Source organism: Peromyscus leucopus, chromosome 7, assembly GCF_004664715.2.
Source record: "Peromyscus leucopus breed LL Stock chromosome 7, UCI_PerLeu_2.1, whole genome shotgun sequence".
NCBI classification, from domain to species: domain Eukaryota; kingdom Metazoa; phylum Chordata; class Mammalia; order Rodentia; family Cricetidae; genus Peromyscus; species Peromyscus leucopus.
Window position 1 is genome coordinate 110,270,359 of NC_051069.1, and position 15,695 is coordinate 110,286,053.

Genomic DNA, 15,695 nt, shown 5'->3' on the forward strand with positions numbered 1-15,695 from the left:
GTCAGGATGGGGTGGGGTGGCTCAGCAGTTCAAGTGCCTGATTTGTAAACAAACAAAAAAACTGAGTTCCAATCCCCAGAAGTCATGTAAATCCCTAGTGAGCATAGCGGCCTGCCTGTAATCCTAGCCTTGGAAGGCAGACAGCATGTCTCCTGAGCAAGGCAGTGAGCTGTGTCAGAGACCAGGCTTGTTTGAGAAACCCTGCCTCAAAGAATACAGTAAAAGGACCTTTACAACACCCACCTAGGGCCTCCACATGCCCCCAACCCCATGTGTAACCTCACATGTAAGATATGAACACACACACAGAAGAAGAAAATGAAAAAACTTAAGCCTAGCAGGGGATGTTACTGTCCACATGTCCACTGTGAGAAGTCAGCCTAATACCCACAGTGTGGCTGCTGTCTGTTTGCCTGGGGGACTCATGTCCCTGGAGGACATACAGTGTAGTTTTAGACAGTGCACTTGTTGGAATGTGGTTTCGGCCACATGTCTGCAAGTGGTAGACCCCAACAAGTACCTTATGTAAAGGAAGAACCTTGTTTCTTTATTACTGAGCCAGCAGGGAGACTCCTGCTGGGGTGCTGAGGACTCTCAGGTGTTTGTCTCTTCTCTCTGTCTCTCAGGGTGTCCGTTCTCTCAGGGTGCTCCCGTCTCTCTCAGGGTGCTCCCATCTCTTTTTTGCTCCTCTCTCTCAGGGTGCTCTCTCTCTAGTCTATCTCTCTCAGGGTGCTCCCATCTCTCTCATCTCTCTCAGGGTGCTCCCGTATCTCTCAGGGTGCTCCCATCTCTCTCAGGGTGCTCCTATCTCAGGGCATACTACCCCTTGGGTGTCACCTGAACCTTGGATGTCAGTCACCGCCGTGAGTTTCTAGGGTTAGTATGAAGAAGGGCCACAAAGAGAGTGGCTGAAACAACAGGAATTAATTTTCTAAGAATTAGACACCTGAGACCACGGTCTTGGTAGAGTGGTTCTGATCAACCCTGGGAGAGGCCACTGCCCTGTCCCTCTGAGCCCTGTCCTGTTCCAGGCTAAAACAAGCCTCAGGGAAGGAACAGCTGGCAAGTGTCTTGGGCCTGGGGCACCATCCAGGTCAGGGAGGAAATGACAGAGGTGTGCGTAGATGAGGCTATTTTTACCAAGACCTGTGCAAACAGAGGTGCGGGCTGGTCCGGCTAGTTTCTCCCTCCCCTGGCATCTGGCCCACAGGGCCATTACCAGGTAGGCAGTGCCCGCTTGGTTGGAGCCACAGAGGCAGGACGGACAGCTAGAGAAAAGGCAGTAAGAATTGCCCCTAGGTGCCCTGGGGACTTTCTGTCTGGAGGCATTAGCTCCCTCTAGGCAAGGTGGGCTCAGACCCAGCTACTGCCTGCCAGGAACAAGCTGAACCTCTCAGATCCCATATCAGGCCTGTGGGCTGGGCTGCAGTCAGAGTATGGGAGTCAGAGGTCAGGGTGGGTAGAGGGATCATAGTCAGGTGTGGTTCTGGGATCATGGGTCGATGAGGACTGAAAGGATCACTGTCAGGATCAGGGGTCCATCTGAATTGGAGCCTGTAATCAGGTCAAGGGTCAGGCTGGGGTCAGAAGTGAACTCAGAGTCCTGGGTAGCTGGGTGGAGGCCTGGGATTGGACTTGGGGATTAGCCTACACTCATGAGAGAGGCTTGGTCACAGCCAGTCAGAGACAGAAAAGCTGAGAAAAACTCCCAAGCCAAACTTTTCCATGCTTCTTCACCCTTACTGACAGCCACTCTGGGCCTGTCATCCCCAGTGGAAGCCCCTCAGTCTTCCTAGAGGTGTGGCTGGCTGGCAGGGTTCCCTGCTCAGAACCTCAGGGCTTTCTCCCCTGAAGCAGGAGGTATCCTTCCAGAAGGACCTGTGAGAGCTAAGTTAGGGTGAGAGTATGATATCCCTCCCCATTCCCCAATCTCAGAACCCAGGAAAGAAAAACACTGAGGACCAGAAGGAAGGGCTGGGCAGGAGGGGTCCCCTAAACTGGGGCAACGACAAAGGTTGCTGCGAAGATTCAGTGTTTATTCCACAAACATGACTAGCCCAGGTTAATCCAGCAAGCCAGGAATTCAGGCTATAGCCTTGAATTCCTGCCCTCTGGAAGCTTATGTTCTGGGATGCAGTGAAATGACAGATGTTCTGGTTAGGGATCACAAATAATTAGATGGCATCTTTGAAGCTGGTAAGAGCAGGGGGTGAATAGGAGGGGGCTTAGGAACTGGGGTGGGAGAAGGAGCAGTTTGTGGCTTCAAACATGAGGGGAGAGAGGGGAACAGGGGAATCCCTGGGGCTTTCAAACTAGGGGAGATTCCAGGAAAAGGTTCTCAGAACAGCAGGAGGCCTGAGTGGCTGGAGGGGACAGAAGACAGAGGAGAAAAGGAGAAGTCAGGACCCGAACACTCAGGGTCTGCAGTCCTCTGAGAATCAAGGCATCACTGGTGTTTTAAGAGAATTAGTCTGAAAGAAAGATGCTACAGCTGCACACCAAGGCAGAGGCAGGAGGATCTCTATGAGTTCAAGGCCAGCCTGGTCTACAGAGCGAGTTCCAGGACAGCCAGGGCTGTTACACAGAGAAACCCTGTCTTGAAAACTATAACAACAAAAAAGAACAATGTTAAATAACAGCAGAGAGAGGAAGTCAGCCAACTTCTGACCACTGGCGGCTGGTGCACAAGATGAAGAGAATTTGTAAGAGGCACCATCAGAAAAAGGTAGGAATCTGTCTAATGTGTGAGGCTTATTTAAACAAACAAGCCATCTTTTAAAAAGCATTATAAAGCAGGGAAGGAGGATTAAAAATTAAATACTGACTATAGATCAAGAGTTATGAAGGGATCACAGCATTTGGTGCGGCTTGGTGCCAACTGCTCACCAGCTCTCATTCTTCAGAGCAGAGCTCCTTAAATGGTGAGCCTTGGCCCAGCATAGGTCACAGAGTGGACCGCAGTGGATTGAAAGTTATGTGTCCAACATTACAGTGACCAAACATTACTTCAAAATCAAATGTGTCATGAATATGAGGTGTTTCTGGCTCACTCAAGTTGCTTGAAGTGACTACTGCAGCCTTGGGTCTGAACACACACACACACACACACACAAATACTCAACCCAGTATTTCGATTGCAAACTGTGGCACCAGGAGAAGTCACAGAAAGAAGAGGTGCAGATAAGGGAGAAAAAGGCAACCTGGGCAGGACAGAGTAGAAAGGAGGTACAGAGAAGTCCTTGCTCCATTGCCTCCACACCCAGCTTCCTCCTCCCTCCCTGATGCTGTTCCTTCTTTTCCCTCCCTCCACAGTTTCCGTCCTGTGTTCACCCTCTTCCTCCCGGTCACCACTTCCTCATCTCTCTTTCCCTGCCTCCCACCACCTCCAGGCCTGGCTCCTAGCCCTGGACAGGTAGCCCCATCCAACAGCCAGGTTGCCAGGAAGCTCCGGTGTGAGTCCTCTGGGCCCCACCACTCCAGACCCCCTGAATCTGCTCTCCCCTTGCTGGGGGTAGCAGCCCTTCAGAACAGCCTGGAGGAGTCGGGGATGGTGGCTCACAGGACCCGGCTTGGCAACGGCAGGTGATGGTTCCTGTCTTGGATAGACAGTCTGCTGCCACAGCGGAAGACTGGCTGGAAAAAAGGCGGAAGTGGCTCAGGACATTTCCTGCCCAGGCATTTGTTTTGGAGTGCCAAGCCTAGGAACCCAAGAGTGGTGGGGGACTTCTCTGTGATCCCCAGAGTGCCTCCCTTGAGCAGCGCTGGACCTCAGGAAGTCAGCAGCAGGGTACACAGGACACTAGCTCTAACCTCCCTATGGTTCTCAGGCCAAGTGCCAGCCTCTGCTCCTGCTAGGACCTTGCTGCTGGGCTAACACAGGTCTTGGCACCAGCCATGGAAGGGTTTGCCTTCCCCAGTACAAACCACCCAAGGACCAAGAAGGCTGAAGTTGGGGTTTTTTGTAATGTAATGAGAAGATGAAGTCAAAATTAATTTGAGCTCTAGAAAATGACAACAAGCCCTGTTCTCAAATTCAGTCTGTGGAGCAGCCCTCCCCTCACATGAAGGGAAGACCGGAGGGAGACCGAGGGCTTTGGCTACACCAGGCCCAAGGTTCCACAGATGTAGACTGCAGACCATTGTCATCCTGAGGACTGAGCAGCCCACCCCTTGGATCCAGTAGCCTTGTCTCCAGGAGGGGTGGCCCCACGCCCCCAGGGCAGAGCATTGGGATCAGAGGGAAGTCAGATCATGAGACAGGAAGACAGAAAAGTTCACTGTGGCCACAGTAGGGCCGAAGGACCCTAGAGGCCATTAGGAAGCTCCCGTGGCTGGGGTTGAGGACAAAGGGACAGGAGATGGGCTCTCCCATCATATCCAAGGGTTTGCTGTCTGCCAGTCTTCAAACCACAGGTCTGGCCCATCTCAGAGCCCACCTCAGTACTGGAAGCACACAAGTGGCCACTTACTTAGTCAGTATGAATCTGAAACTTTCTAGGGTTGGTTTTGTAAACCCTTCCACAGCTGGTGATACGTGTGTGTGTGTGTGTGTGTGTGTGTGTGTGTGTGTGTGTGTGTGTGTGTGTGTGTTGAGGGTGGGGCACAGGCCAGTGCATACCAAGGCACATAGAGATCAGAAAACAGCTTTTGGGGTCAGTTCTCTCCTCCACTGCAGGTTTTTCGGGAATTAAACTCAGGCTGTAAGGCTTGTGTGGATGGGACTACACTTTCTCTTTCTGTCTGAGACAGTCCTGCTAGATAGCCTAGACTGGCTTTAAGCTGGCCACCTTCCTGCCACAGCTTCCCAGTACTGGGACTGGAGGCCTGCTCCATCCCTGGCTTCCTGCTTTGATATAAACATTATAGAGCCTTGCAGAATATGTCAGGAAATGCTGCAGGCTCTTTGCTGCTCTGGAATTTGGTTTGATAAGAATTATCTGTGCAGCCAGTGGTGGTGCACACCTTTAATTCCAGTACTCGGGAAGCAGAGGCAGGTAGATATCTTTGTGCGTTCTGGGACAGCCAGTGCTACACAGAGAAACCCTGTCTTTAAAAACCTGTCCATTTCTGGGCTGGAGAGATGGCTCAGCCGTTAAAGGCTAGGCTCACCACCAAAACCTGTCCATTTGACTGACAGCAGCATTCTGTTAACACACCCTCTCTTCCTGGAACTGTGCCCTGTGCTCGTCGGCTTTGGCTCTCACTGTCGTCAGACTCAATACCCGTCTCTGTTCAAGAGGAAAGTGCGTTCATTTGATATTTTCCCTGTTTTTCATCGCTTTGTTTGATCTTTACTAATTCCTCCCTCTTTCTTTGTGTTTAATTTGTCTTTTCTTATATGTTTCTAGTGTTTTTAGTTGTGAACTAAACTATTCTTGCTGCAGCTGGCAGAGTTCTCAGGCGACACCAAGTTTCCTGCCCACCACACCCTGCCCTCTGTGATCTTCTCCCTTTGGGCATGGGAGTCCTGACCTCATCAGGTGAGATTTTCTTGGTTTTGTTGATTGGGGGGGGGGGGCAGAAGTGGGGGTCTCATGAAACCCAGGCCGGCATGAATTCCCTACTTACCTTAAGTCCCTGATTCTCTTGCTTCCACCTGCCATGTTCGGGGATTGCAGGCCTGCCCTGCCACGCCAGGCTTACATGGTGGGCATCAAAGCTAGGGCATCATGCATGCTAGTCGGGTACTTTCCCGATTAAGCTACATCTCCAGCCCCAGGTGAGCCTGTTTTACAGAGGTCCTAGGGTGAGAGGCAGAGAGGTTTAAAGCTGTAGTAGTTCTCTTGCTAGCCTGGTTTTAAAAAAAAGCAAACATTATGGACTATATCTGCAATCCAGCACAAGTTCAGACAGAATGATTAGGAGTTTAAGGCCAGCCTGAGCTATAGAGACCTTGACTCAAAGAGCAACCCAACAGTGAAGTAAACATCTATGGAGCGGGTCATGGGGCTGAGACCTGAGGTCAGTCCCTAGGACCTCATAATGAACCCAACCAGTGCCATCAAATAAAGGGAGTCAAGGGCTGGAGAGATTGGTCAAGAGCACATACTGCTCCTATGAAAGACAGAGGTTAGTTCCCAGCACCCACCTCAGGCAACTTACAACTGCCTGTAACTCCAGATTCAGGGGAATCTGGCCCTTCTGACCTCCAAGGGCACCTGTGCTCATGTGCACATATCCACACACACATACACAACTACACATAATTAATAATAAAATAGATCTTTTTAAAAGAGAAAGTCATACAGTAGCAGATAATGGAGTTCTGCCAGCAGCTTGGATGAACTTGGGAGAAGACCCCAGTTCTGTAGAACAGCTCTGGCTGACACCTTGGCTGGTTTCAGCAGATGACCCAGCTTGTGGACCTCTGACTACAGACAATTTAGAAGAATCAGTGGGTATCATTGCAAACTGCTGCATTCCTGTCATGTCTTAGTCAGCAATTGAAACCTAATGCATCCATTCTTCACATGACTTGGGTGTTTACTGTTCTGGGATGTAGTTGGAATTTTCTTTGGGCCACCAACCAGCTCCCAAATAAAGACATGGAGACTTATTATGAATGCTCAGCCTTAGCTTTGGCTTGTCCCACTAGCTTGTATAACTTAATTTAACCTGTTTCTCTTCATCTACATTTTACCTCAGGGCTTTTTACCTTTCTTTCATTCTATATGTCTTACTTTCCTGCTTCCTCTGTGTCTGTCTGTCTGGCCCCTGGCTTCTCCTTGGTGTCTCTTTTTCTTTCTTCCTCCAAGCCTAAATTCTTTCTCCTACATATTCTCCCTGCCCAGAAGTCCCACCTACACCCTCCTCCCTCACTATTGGTCATTCAGCCGTTTATTAGACCAATCAAGTGCTTTAGGCAGGCAAGTTAAACAGCAACACATCTTCACACACTTAAACAAATGCAACACATCTTTGCATAAACAAATATTCCACAACGCCGGACACTTTTTATACCTTGCTACATATTTATGTGTCTGTAAGAGTTAGTTAGTATTATGTTGAGGTTTAAATTTTCTTTAGTAACTGATGCATATTATTTCTGCCTCCTGCCTTAGTTGCCCAACAATGTATTTTAGATAGATATAACTTGACCTACGGATGTGACTTTGGTTCACTTATTCTGGTTTGCTGAATAGTCTGCTGAGTAAAGATTTCCAGGTCTTTTCACCATAATTATAGACTGACAGTTTGTACAGCCATTTTATATATTTTGATGCTATTTATTAGATGTTTGGGGTCAGTATACCTACTTGATAGACTGAATGTTCTAACAATATGAATTTCTCTTATGATGGTTAATTTTGATTGTCAGTCACCCAGGAGACACACCTCTGGATATGTTTGTGAGGGCATTTCCAGGAAGACTGACATCAGGAGAGAGGGAACCTATCTCAAAACAGGCATCTTGGAACAGGCAGCTCAGAGTTCTGAGGAGCAGGCAGTGTCCCCGAGCAAGCGCGTCTGCGGTGGCCGTCTCCCTCCTCCACTGACATCAGATCCAGCTTCTTTGGCCTTCCAACCTGTTCTCAACAGCAGTGACTTCTCCAGGGAGCTTTGGACTTTCAACACTGGCCTGGGACTGCCGAGACATCAGGCTCTGGAATGAGAAGCTACAGTTCTTAACCTCTGAAGCTTGCAGACGGCCATTGTTAGGTTGCCCAGCCCCTACAGTGTAAGCCATTCTAATAAATCACCTCTTGTAAAATATATTCACATTTTATTGGTTGTGTTCCCTCAGAGCCCCATCTAATAGAGTCTTCTTTGTGCTTTTTAAAATTGCTTTCCATCGTAAATTCTCATTCATTCACATTGTTTATGCTGATTAAAACTCAAAACTATCCCTAATTTCTGATATGATGCTTCTACAGGTGACGTAGTCTTGGTTTAACCCTCCAATAACCGTCTTCCATTGGACTGTTGGGTCACTCTGCTTCTTTTTCTCCTCACCTGCTTTGTTCTTCCTCCTTTCCCTCCTCTTCTCTCTCTCCCTTTCTCCTCCCCTCCCATCCTCTTCTTCTTCCTCATCCTCTCTCTCCTCTTCGCCCTCCTCCTGATTGTTTAGGAATTACATGGGAGTTTTCATTTCCCCAGTGGACAGCTACATGTTTAACACTCAGTAATCTCTGGCAACATTAATTATGTTACTGAAACTCCATGTGTGTTTTGTCCCACCCCCTTCCAGAATCTCTGCCCAAGGTCACCTGTACAACAGTTCACAGGAACACAGGGCTGGGAAAGGGTGTGTGTGTGTGTGTGTGTGTGTGTGTGTGTGTGTGTGTGTGTGACTCTGAGCTCTCCTGGAGTGGGGAATGATGAGTTGAGAGACAACCTGGTACTGCCTGTTGTCCTGTGCACCTGCCCCAACCCCAGATCATGGTGTTTCCTCACAGTGATAGTCACCCTAATGGACACTGCAGGTCAACACATGTCTGGGTGTGCACATTCGAGGCTCAGGAGTCAGCAGTCCCTCCGCAGACCCCTGCTGAGGTTCATGGTGAAGGAGTCTGGAGAGTCTAGAGGAGGAACTGCTAACTCCTGAGTTTGGAGAAAGGAGTTCTCAAGTCATCCTCTGTTCACATAGGGCCAGGGCCTCTTCCTCAGTCCTTTGGGGCAGAACTGAAACTCTCCTACTTCCTGCCTCCACCTTCCATGACTCAGTTTTCTCTCTGTAGGGCTTAGTGAGTAGTATGCTTACCCAGCATGCTCAATGCTCTGGGTTCAGTTCCCACCACTCATAATCCCACTATCCCATAACAACAGCACTCATAAACCAGGCCTGCCCATAAGACAGCACTCATAATCCAGGCCTGCCCATAAACCCAGCACTTAGGACATGGATGAAAAGGATCAGAAGTCCAAAGCCATCCTCAGCTACATAGCAAGTTCAAGGCCAGCCTGGGCTACATGAGACCCTGTGGGGCGAGGGGAGTAGAGAGGAAGTCTTCAAGTTTCATCTCTGTAGCACAGCCTGAAGATCTCACCCTGCTTCCCTCCCCTTTACCATTCACAAGGAATCCTGTATTCAATAAACTTCTCCAACATCCATCTCAGTATTGCTCCCTGGACCACCTGAGGTGATACACATGATGGCGCCAGCCCTCCCCAGGGCCCAGCCTTCAGGATCAAGGGTGACTCTCTCAGAACTGGGCCCCGGGCTTCACTGCCGCACCCACCAGTCATTACAAGGCTTCCCTCACCCCAAGTTCCATGAGCTTTGCTCCCAGGTGGGGTTGCAGGGCCTCTTCAAGACCCCCTATCCTCTGCTCAATCAACACTAGGGTCCTCAGAAGGCACAATCCATGTGTCCATCAGTGACAAGCCTTGCCTCATCACAGAGCCAGACATGATACATGAGAGAGAGATGAGTGAACGAATGATGAATGAATGAATGAATGAATGAATGGATACCCCTGCTGTTACAGAAGACACACAAGGAGCCTTCAAACATCTGCTCAGCCCTCCCTGCCCTCCTCCAAGACACACATGGAGCTGAAATGCTCTGACACTCAGAAAGGTCTAGCCCCCAAAGAAGGGGTGCACTGAAGAGGTGGCGACAGCTGCCCGGGAGCTCGGGGAAGGGAAGGTTGTCTTCGTCCAGATGGCATGTGGGCGGATCTGCTGGTGAGCCCCGGTGCATGGCTACCCAGGCCTTGACTTAGCTCCCCCCATGCCGGTCAGGGACACGCCATGTGTCACCGCTGCCTTACCATTGATTCATCAGCCACAAGCACAAGGCACCGAGACTAAAGCATCCTGGGAGGCGGCTGCAGGCCCGGAGGAGGCGAGGGTGGCACACGCCACAGGGATGCATCGGGCTGGAAGCCAGACAGGCTCAGATGAGTAACTGTAGATTCTCTCTGCCGAGCTTGTTGTCACGGGGAATGGCAAGTGACTGTCTCCCTTCTCCCCCGCCCCTGAATCTGCTGCACCCCTGTGATTCTGACAGCTAGAAGGGAGGTGAGGGGCTGAGCCAAAATCTGGGAACAGGTTGCAGGGATACAGAACAGATCCGCCTAGCAAGAAGAGCTTCAGGAGAGGGAACTGTTCCGATGTAGATTACTGAAGCAAAGGCATCCGTGCAGGGACTCCTTCTCAGGGCATGTGGGGAAGGAAGGTAGCTACGCCCACCACAAGTGCCTGCTCCCTCAGCCTCAGGAAGCCCATCTGCCTCCACCTCTGCCTTCCCTTTCCCTGTGAAGCTTTTTCTATGGCCTAGGTAAACAGCAGGTGCCCACCTCAGATTCCACAGGGCTCCCCAAGGGTAAGCCCATGGTTGGCTTCCCAATGTCTCAAGACACAGGGTTTGAGAGCCAGGGGTCGGCGCGTGGTGGGTGTAGCCTAAGTAGAGTGTGAAAGGCCTGTTTGCTGTGTCCTGCTCCGTTTATTTCTGAACGTGCCTGTGTCCTTCAATGGTAATGAAGGATGGATCCCCCAGGGAACAATCCAGAAAGAACCAGGAGTGGCTTTCACGGCAGAGAACTGGAAGGAAAACTATTTTCCAGGAAAGCCACTTTCCTCTTCCACCAGGCAGGAGACCGCGCCTGCCCTCTCAGCCTAAGAGGAGTCAGTGTGCGCAGGGCAGCCATCACCACTCGTGCCCCCTTCCATCCACTTGCCTCAACTACCTGGTGAGGGTCCCAGGGCAAAATGGGGTCTGGCTCCCTCCCACCCTCCAGTCCCCACTCCCCTCCACGCACCCTAAAGCCCCCTCAAGATCCTGTCCACAGAGAGCAAGAAAATGCTAACAGGCCCATAATGTGAAGTATTGCAACATTTTGCCCAGACTGGCCTGAAATCCACTGCAATCCTCCAGAGAGCCGGGATCAAGGCATGTGCCACCATGCCCCATGTGCTGATGGGAAATCAGCATTCTGCAAGTGCCTCGGTGACATGTGGGGGCGGGCAGGACTTGAGGACACCACCTCAAGAGCTGCTGAGACCCCGCTGCCCCATGAGGGGCCTAAGGCCTGAGAGGAGGGTCCCGAGGGCCACAGAGAGAGGTAAACCCTGATCCTGAGCTCACAGTGCCCATGCTGAAGCGTTGGAAGGCAACTACTGAACAGCTCGCTCCTTCGACATCCCGGCATCTGGAGGAAGGCCTGTGTCCAGCTAGCCCGTTCTCCATAAGCAAGCAGAAACCGCGGGGAGCGCCTCCTGTATCCTCTTACCTCTGCGCCCCGTGTGTAAAAGGCCTGGCTCGGATTCACAGACTAATAAAGTAGGGGGAGAGAGCAAGGGAGGTGCGGTGGACTGATGCAGAGGAGGAGGGGAAGGAGGGAGGGTAGAAAGCTCCACCCAGCCTGAAGAAATGGAGGAAGGCCAGGGGTCGCTTCCAGACTTTTCTGTAACCGACCTCAAGGCCACGCCCACAGCCCTAGTTTCCCACGTTGCAGGTTGGGAAGGCCAGAGCGTCCTCGGGAAATTCCCGCGCCCCTGCTGGCCAGAAAGCGCCTGGAGACAGACTTCCTTCGAGCGGATTGCACACTCCACTTCGCGCGCAGGGACACGCGGCTCTCCCCATCTCTGCACCCAACTCCACCTCTCCTCCCCTCTTCTATCCCCTCCCGCCATCAGCCCCCCACAACACCTTCTCACTGTGACCGCCCGAGCTCTCGGCAAGGAGACCAGGCAGCCATCTGCACTGGTTCCCTCATAAGTTGCGCGCAGGGAGCTCAGAGACGGCGACCCTGCGCTCCACGCTAGCACCGAATAACCGAGTCCTAAAGACAAGCGTTGGAGGGAGCGCAGCCTCACATCACCCGCTGCTGGCCGCGCGATCTTGGAGATTCAGCGCGGGACATTGACACCCTGGTCCTAGTTCCTGAGGACCTCAGACTCCGGGAGGAAGGGTCTGTGGGCAGTCTGGGCCCGCGAACAGGTACAAGCTTCTGTCCCCCACGCCGGGGCGCTGGAACGTTGACTTCGCGATCTGCGCGGGCCGAGACGAGTCCACCGTCTGAGTGCGCCCTGTGAAGGGCCAGGCAGGAGGAACCCCGAGTCAGGGCTCCCCAACTCCGGCTGAGCTCCCCTCGGCTTGTCCCTCGTCACAGACCGCTGCAGCAGCGTGATCCACCGGATCTCGTTGGAACCCAGCCTGAAGCCCCGGAAAGCTGCGGTCCAGGAATCTGGACCGCGCGCGCGGGCGTGGGAACCTCCACCCACACCCCCTGGAGCAGACGACCGTAGGAGCACGCTGCCGGGGACCGAGGGCGCGGCCTGGGTTGGGAGAGAAGGTGCGGGCGCGGGGAACGCTGGGCGGAGTCCCGCAACGGAGCCGCTAGGACGAGGCTCGCTAGCTGCAGCTCCCGACGACGCACACCACTAGCGGGACTCCGCGCTCACGCCCCGGGGCGCCCAGGCTCCGCCCCCTACCTGCGCCTCCGCCCCGCCTCCGCCGCTCCATTGGGTAACCCCGCCGCCCGTCAGACGAGCCCCCGCCGCCCTTCCCGGGCCCTGAGCTGCTCCTCTTAGCGCCGGGGCCGCCGGCCCGCGCCACTCTGCCGCGCTGCACCCGCCCCGGACCCCGCAGCTGCCCCGGCCGCCTGCGGCGGGCTCAGGGCGGACCATGCGCCCTTCGAGCGCACCGCCTGCCCGCTGGCTCTGCGTGCTGGCAGGAGCCTTCGCCTGCGCCCTCGGACCAGCGGTGAGTATGCGCCCCTCCACCCAGATCCCCAGGATGAGGGCGCTGCGGGGGCGGTGAATCTGGGGCCATCCGGCCATGGGGGTGGGCAGCGGGAGCGCGGTTCTCATCTTCTCTCTGCACCCGGGGCCGGATCTAGCCCAGAGGCGTGGGAGCTGGATGGCACCGGGGCCCTCCTAGCGCAGCCTAGAGCGCTCACCTCGAGGCGATCCCAGGCAGCAGTGGGGAGGTTGAGGGCCAGAGGGAGCCCCAGACTTGCTTTTTGAGGAGTGCTGTGGGGGTGCATGGGGGAGGAGAGCCGTGGGCAGCATTGGTAGACTGTGAGGTGGAAGGAGACTATGAGGTTCTGAAAGCGTCTCTAGGCATTTTTTTGTGAACTTGTGGGATGAAGACCAGCCAGCAGCAGATGCAGCGTTTATACCTATGGCCTGGGAAGGGGTCCTTGGGAGCTTATGGGTGACAGGACTCGCCTTCCTGTGCTCTATCTCCTCTAACGATAGGATGGTGGTGAGCAGAGAAAGGTCAGAGTTGGTGGCAGGGACAGGTGTCCTGGGAAAAGCAGGGGACCTTGCTCTGCCTTCGACTTCTGCTTCCTCAGCACACCTATATGTGTGTGGGTGTGATCCTGTGGCTGTAGATGGCTCACCAGGACCGTGGGGCAGATGCTGGGTCACCTTACCTCTGAGAGTAAGGAAGACCTCAAGACTCAGTCTGCCCATTTTACAGAAGGGCAAAATGAGGCCACAGGAGCCACACCTGTCCTTGTCAGACGTACTTGGATAGAGGTGATTGTCTTTCTCCCTTTGCTTCCCACCTGTGGGGCTGTTGCTTCAAGATAGTCTTTTCCCAAGTGGATTCTGGTCTGGAAACAGTAGGCTGCCTGGAGGAGGGTGGGGAATCTTCGTCACCTAGGGGGTTCTGTCCCACGGTTACCTCCCTTACCATCGCCTCCATCAGAACACGAATCTGTTGCCACCTCGCTGGTGTCTGGCATGCACTAACCTGGGAAAGCTCATCCCCTGGTGAAGGAGCAGCCCTCTGAGAATTGACAGGTGTGGCCCCTCCCTCTACTTCACAATCCCACCTCCTCACACTCCAGGCTCCACTGGACTCACAGTGTGACTCACGGTGGCCCTCAGTGTCACAGTCTTCCGGCCACACACCAGCAACTCTCCAGTGCTCCCAACTCTGGGTCCCAGCTACTCTGATTTATTTTGGATAAGCCAGGACTCTTTGGACCACTGGCGGTCTCCAGGTGCCCTCCATCTAGACATAGCTTGAGCCTGGCCCCTCCCATACCTTTCTTCCCATCTTCCCAACTCTGGCTCCTCCTGATTGCTTCTGATCGCCCACTCTGACCCATCCTTCAGCTCCGCAGCCTCCCTGCCCGAGCTGTTCTGCTCCTCCTGTGGAGTTAGACTCACTGTCCTCTTGGCCCAGTTCAGGGCCTGGCCCACAAAACGAGGGGAAGGGACTTAGCCTGGCATGGAGGAGGGTCCCAGTTCCTGCCCCGCTGTCCTTACTTGCTCTCTCCTGGAAAGGACACCCAGTGTTCCTGCTCCAGCCGGACTTGGGGGGGACATGTTATCAGAGCCATAAAATGGCAGCTGCAGAGTTCACATTGAAGGCACAGAGCCTTATCACTCTGTTTATGGGGCCCTGCCTTGGCCTGGGAAGGGAAATCTTTGAACGGGGAAGCCAAAAGAAAAAAAAAAAAAAAAAAAAGGAAAGAAAAACCTCCAATGTCCCAGAGGAGGAAATGAAGTATGTCCCAAGGCCTTCCATGGCTCCTGCCCCCTGGGCAGCAGACAGATGCCCAGTGCCAGGCTAGTGGGAACACTCAGACTGGAGACAGTCTGAGGCCTTACTTTGCAAGAGTCTCCACTGTAGGAGCATGGCACAACCAGCGACCCCAAATGGATGTGGGGAACAGCCTCTTGGGACTGACGGACAGGGTTGCTGTGACAGACGAACAGGGAGACCTCCTTGGAAGAAGCAGGGCAATGCCCTTAAATTTGGCTCCATTGGCCAGCTTCAACTGCAAACTATGAAAACAGCCTTTGCTAGCCTGGCCCCAGAGGTAGAGAGAACCCCAGTGCCCAGTTTCCATCAGAACTGGGATGGCTGGGATGAAAGGCAAGGCCAGCTCCTCTCAGTGTTCCCCAGACAGGTGGAAGCCACCTGCTCCTGAAGGTCACACCTCACCAGAGGAGTCCTTCCTGGCCACTACAATCAGCCTTTCTAGGGTCTTCCCACTACTGCCCAGGCCTCTGGCCTCAGCAGACCATACTGTGAACTTTAGGAAATATGGTGGCTACTGGGCCAGGCTACCTTCTGGAATAGAGAGACAACCTCAGTTATGCTTGCTCAGGACTCCCAGGGCCACGCTGAAAGACAGAACTCTCTAGAGGTTCATGCCTCCCCACCCTAGAGTCTGGAGACCTAGCCTCTTCTGAGGCTTCTGTAGCTTGCATGGGGGTCACAGCTTAGGAGCAGAGCCTTAGACCCTGCCTTACCCCACAGCCATGTCTAGTTGGCTTGGGAAACACCTTTAATCTCCACAGAAGGACCTGATTCCCTCACCTCTGAAGGGATAAAGGAGCCCTTGGCCCAGTGTGAAGGAGAATTGAGAAGGCTAGGCGGGGCTGGACCTAGCCCCACTTTCTGGCTGGGGCCTGATATTCTGTCAACCCCAGGTCCAAGTGAGACAGGGGTAGGTATCCAGACAGGACCTGTGTGAACTCCGAAGGAAGAAAAGGTAGTGAAGATGTTGTGTGGCCCATGTGACAGGTCATCCCTGCTCCTCGGTCCCCAAGCTTGGACCTTTGTCCAGCCAGGGCAGGCAAGATCCATGGAGTGGGTGGGGTATCCTCATGAGGTGTCTTCAGGAAGTGACAAGGCCTCCTTAGAGGAGGCTGGGCAGTGGTTGGCAGGACATCTCACAGTGAGGGAAGCCTTCATGGCAATCCGACTTTACCCGGCCACCCTCCTGCCGTTACCAACCCCTTCACTGTGGCCGCTTGGTTCACAGGGGAGGGTTGGAGGCTGG

The 15,695-nt window shown here is 53.4% G+C and overlaps 1 protein-coding gene across 2 annotated transcripts in view; it reads left to right on the forward strand.

Annotated features, from left to right (window-relative positions):
* Positions 1-11,402: 11,402 nt before the first annotated feature.
* Vipr1 (vasoactive intestinal peptide receptor 1) overlaps positions 11,403-15,695 on the forward strand; it is a 31,507-nt gene continuing 27,214 nt past the window's right edge. For both annotated transcript variants that reach the window (XM_028890443.2, XM_028890444.2), the window contains exon 1: positions 11,403-12,649. In XM_028890443.2, coding sequence (XP_028746276.1) covers positions 12,572-12,649 — 78 coding nt within the window. In that variant the 5' untranslated portion in view covers positions 11,403-12,571. The remainder of the gene's footprint in view (positions 12,650-15,695) is intronic.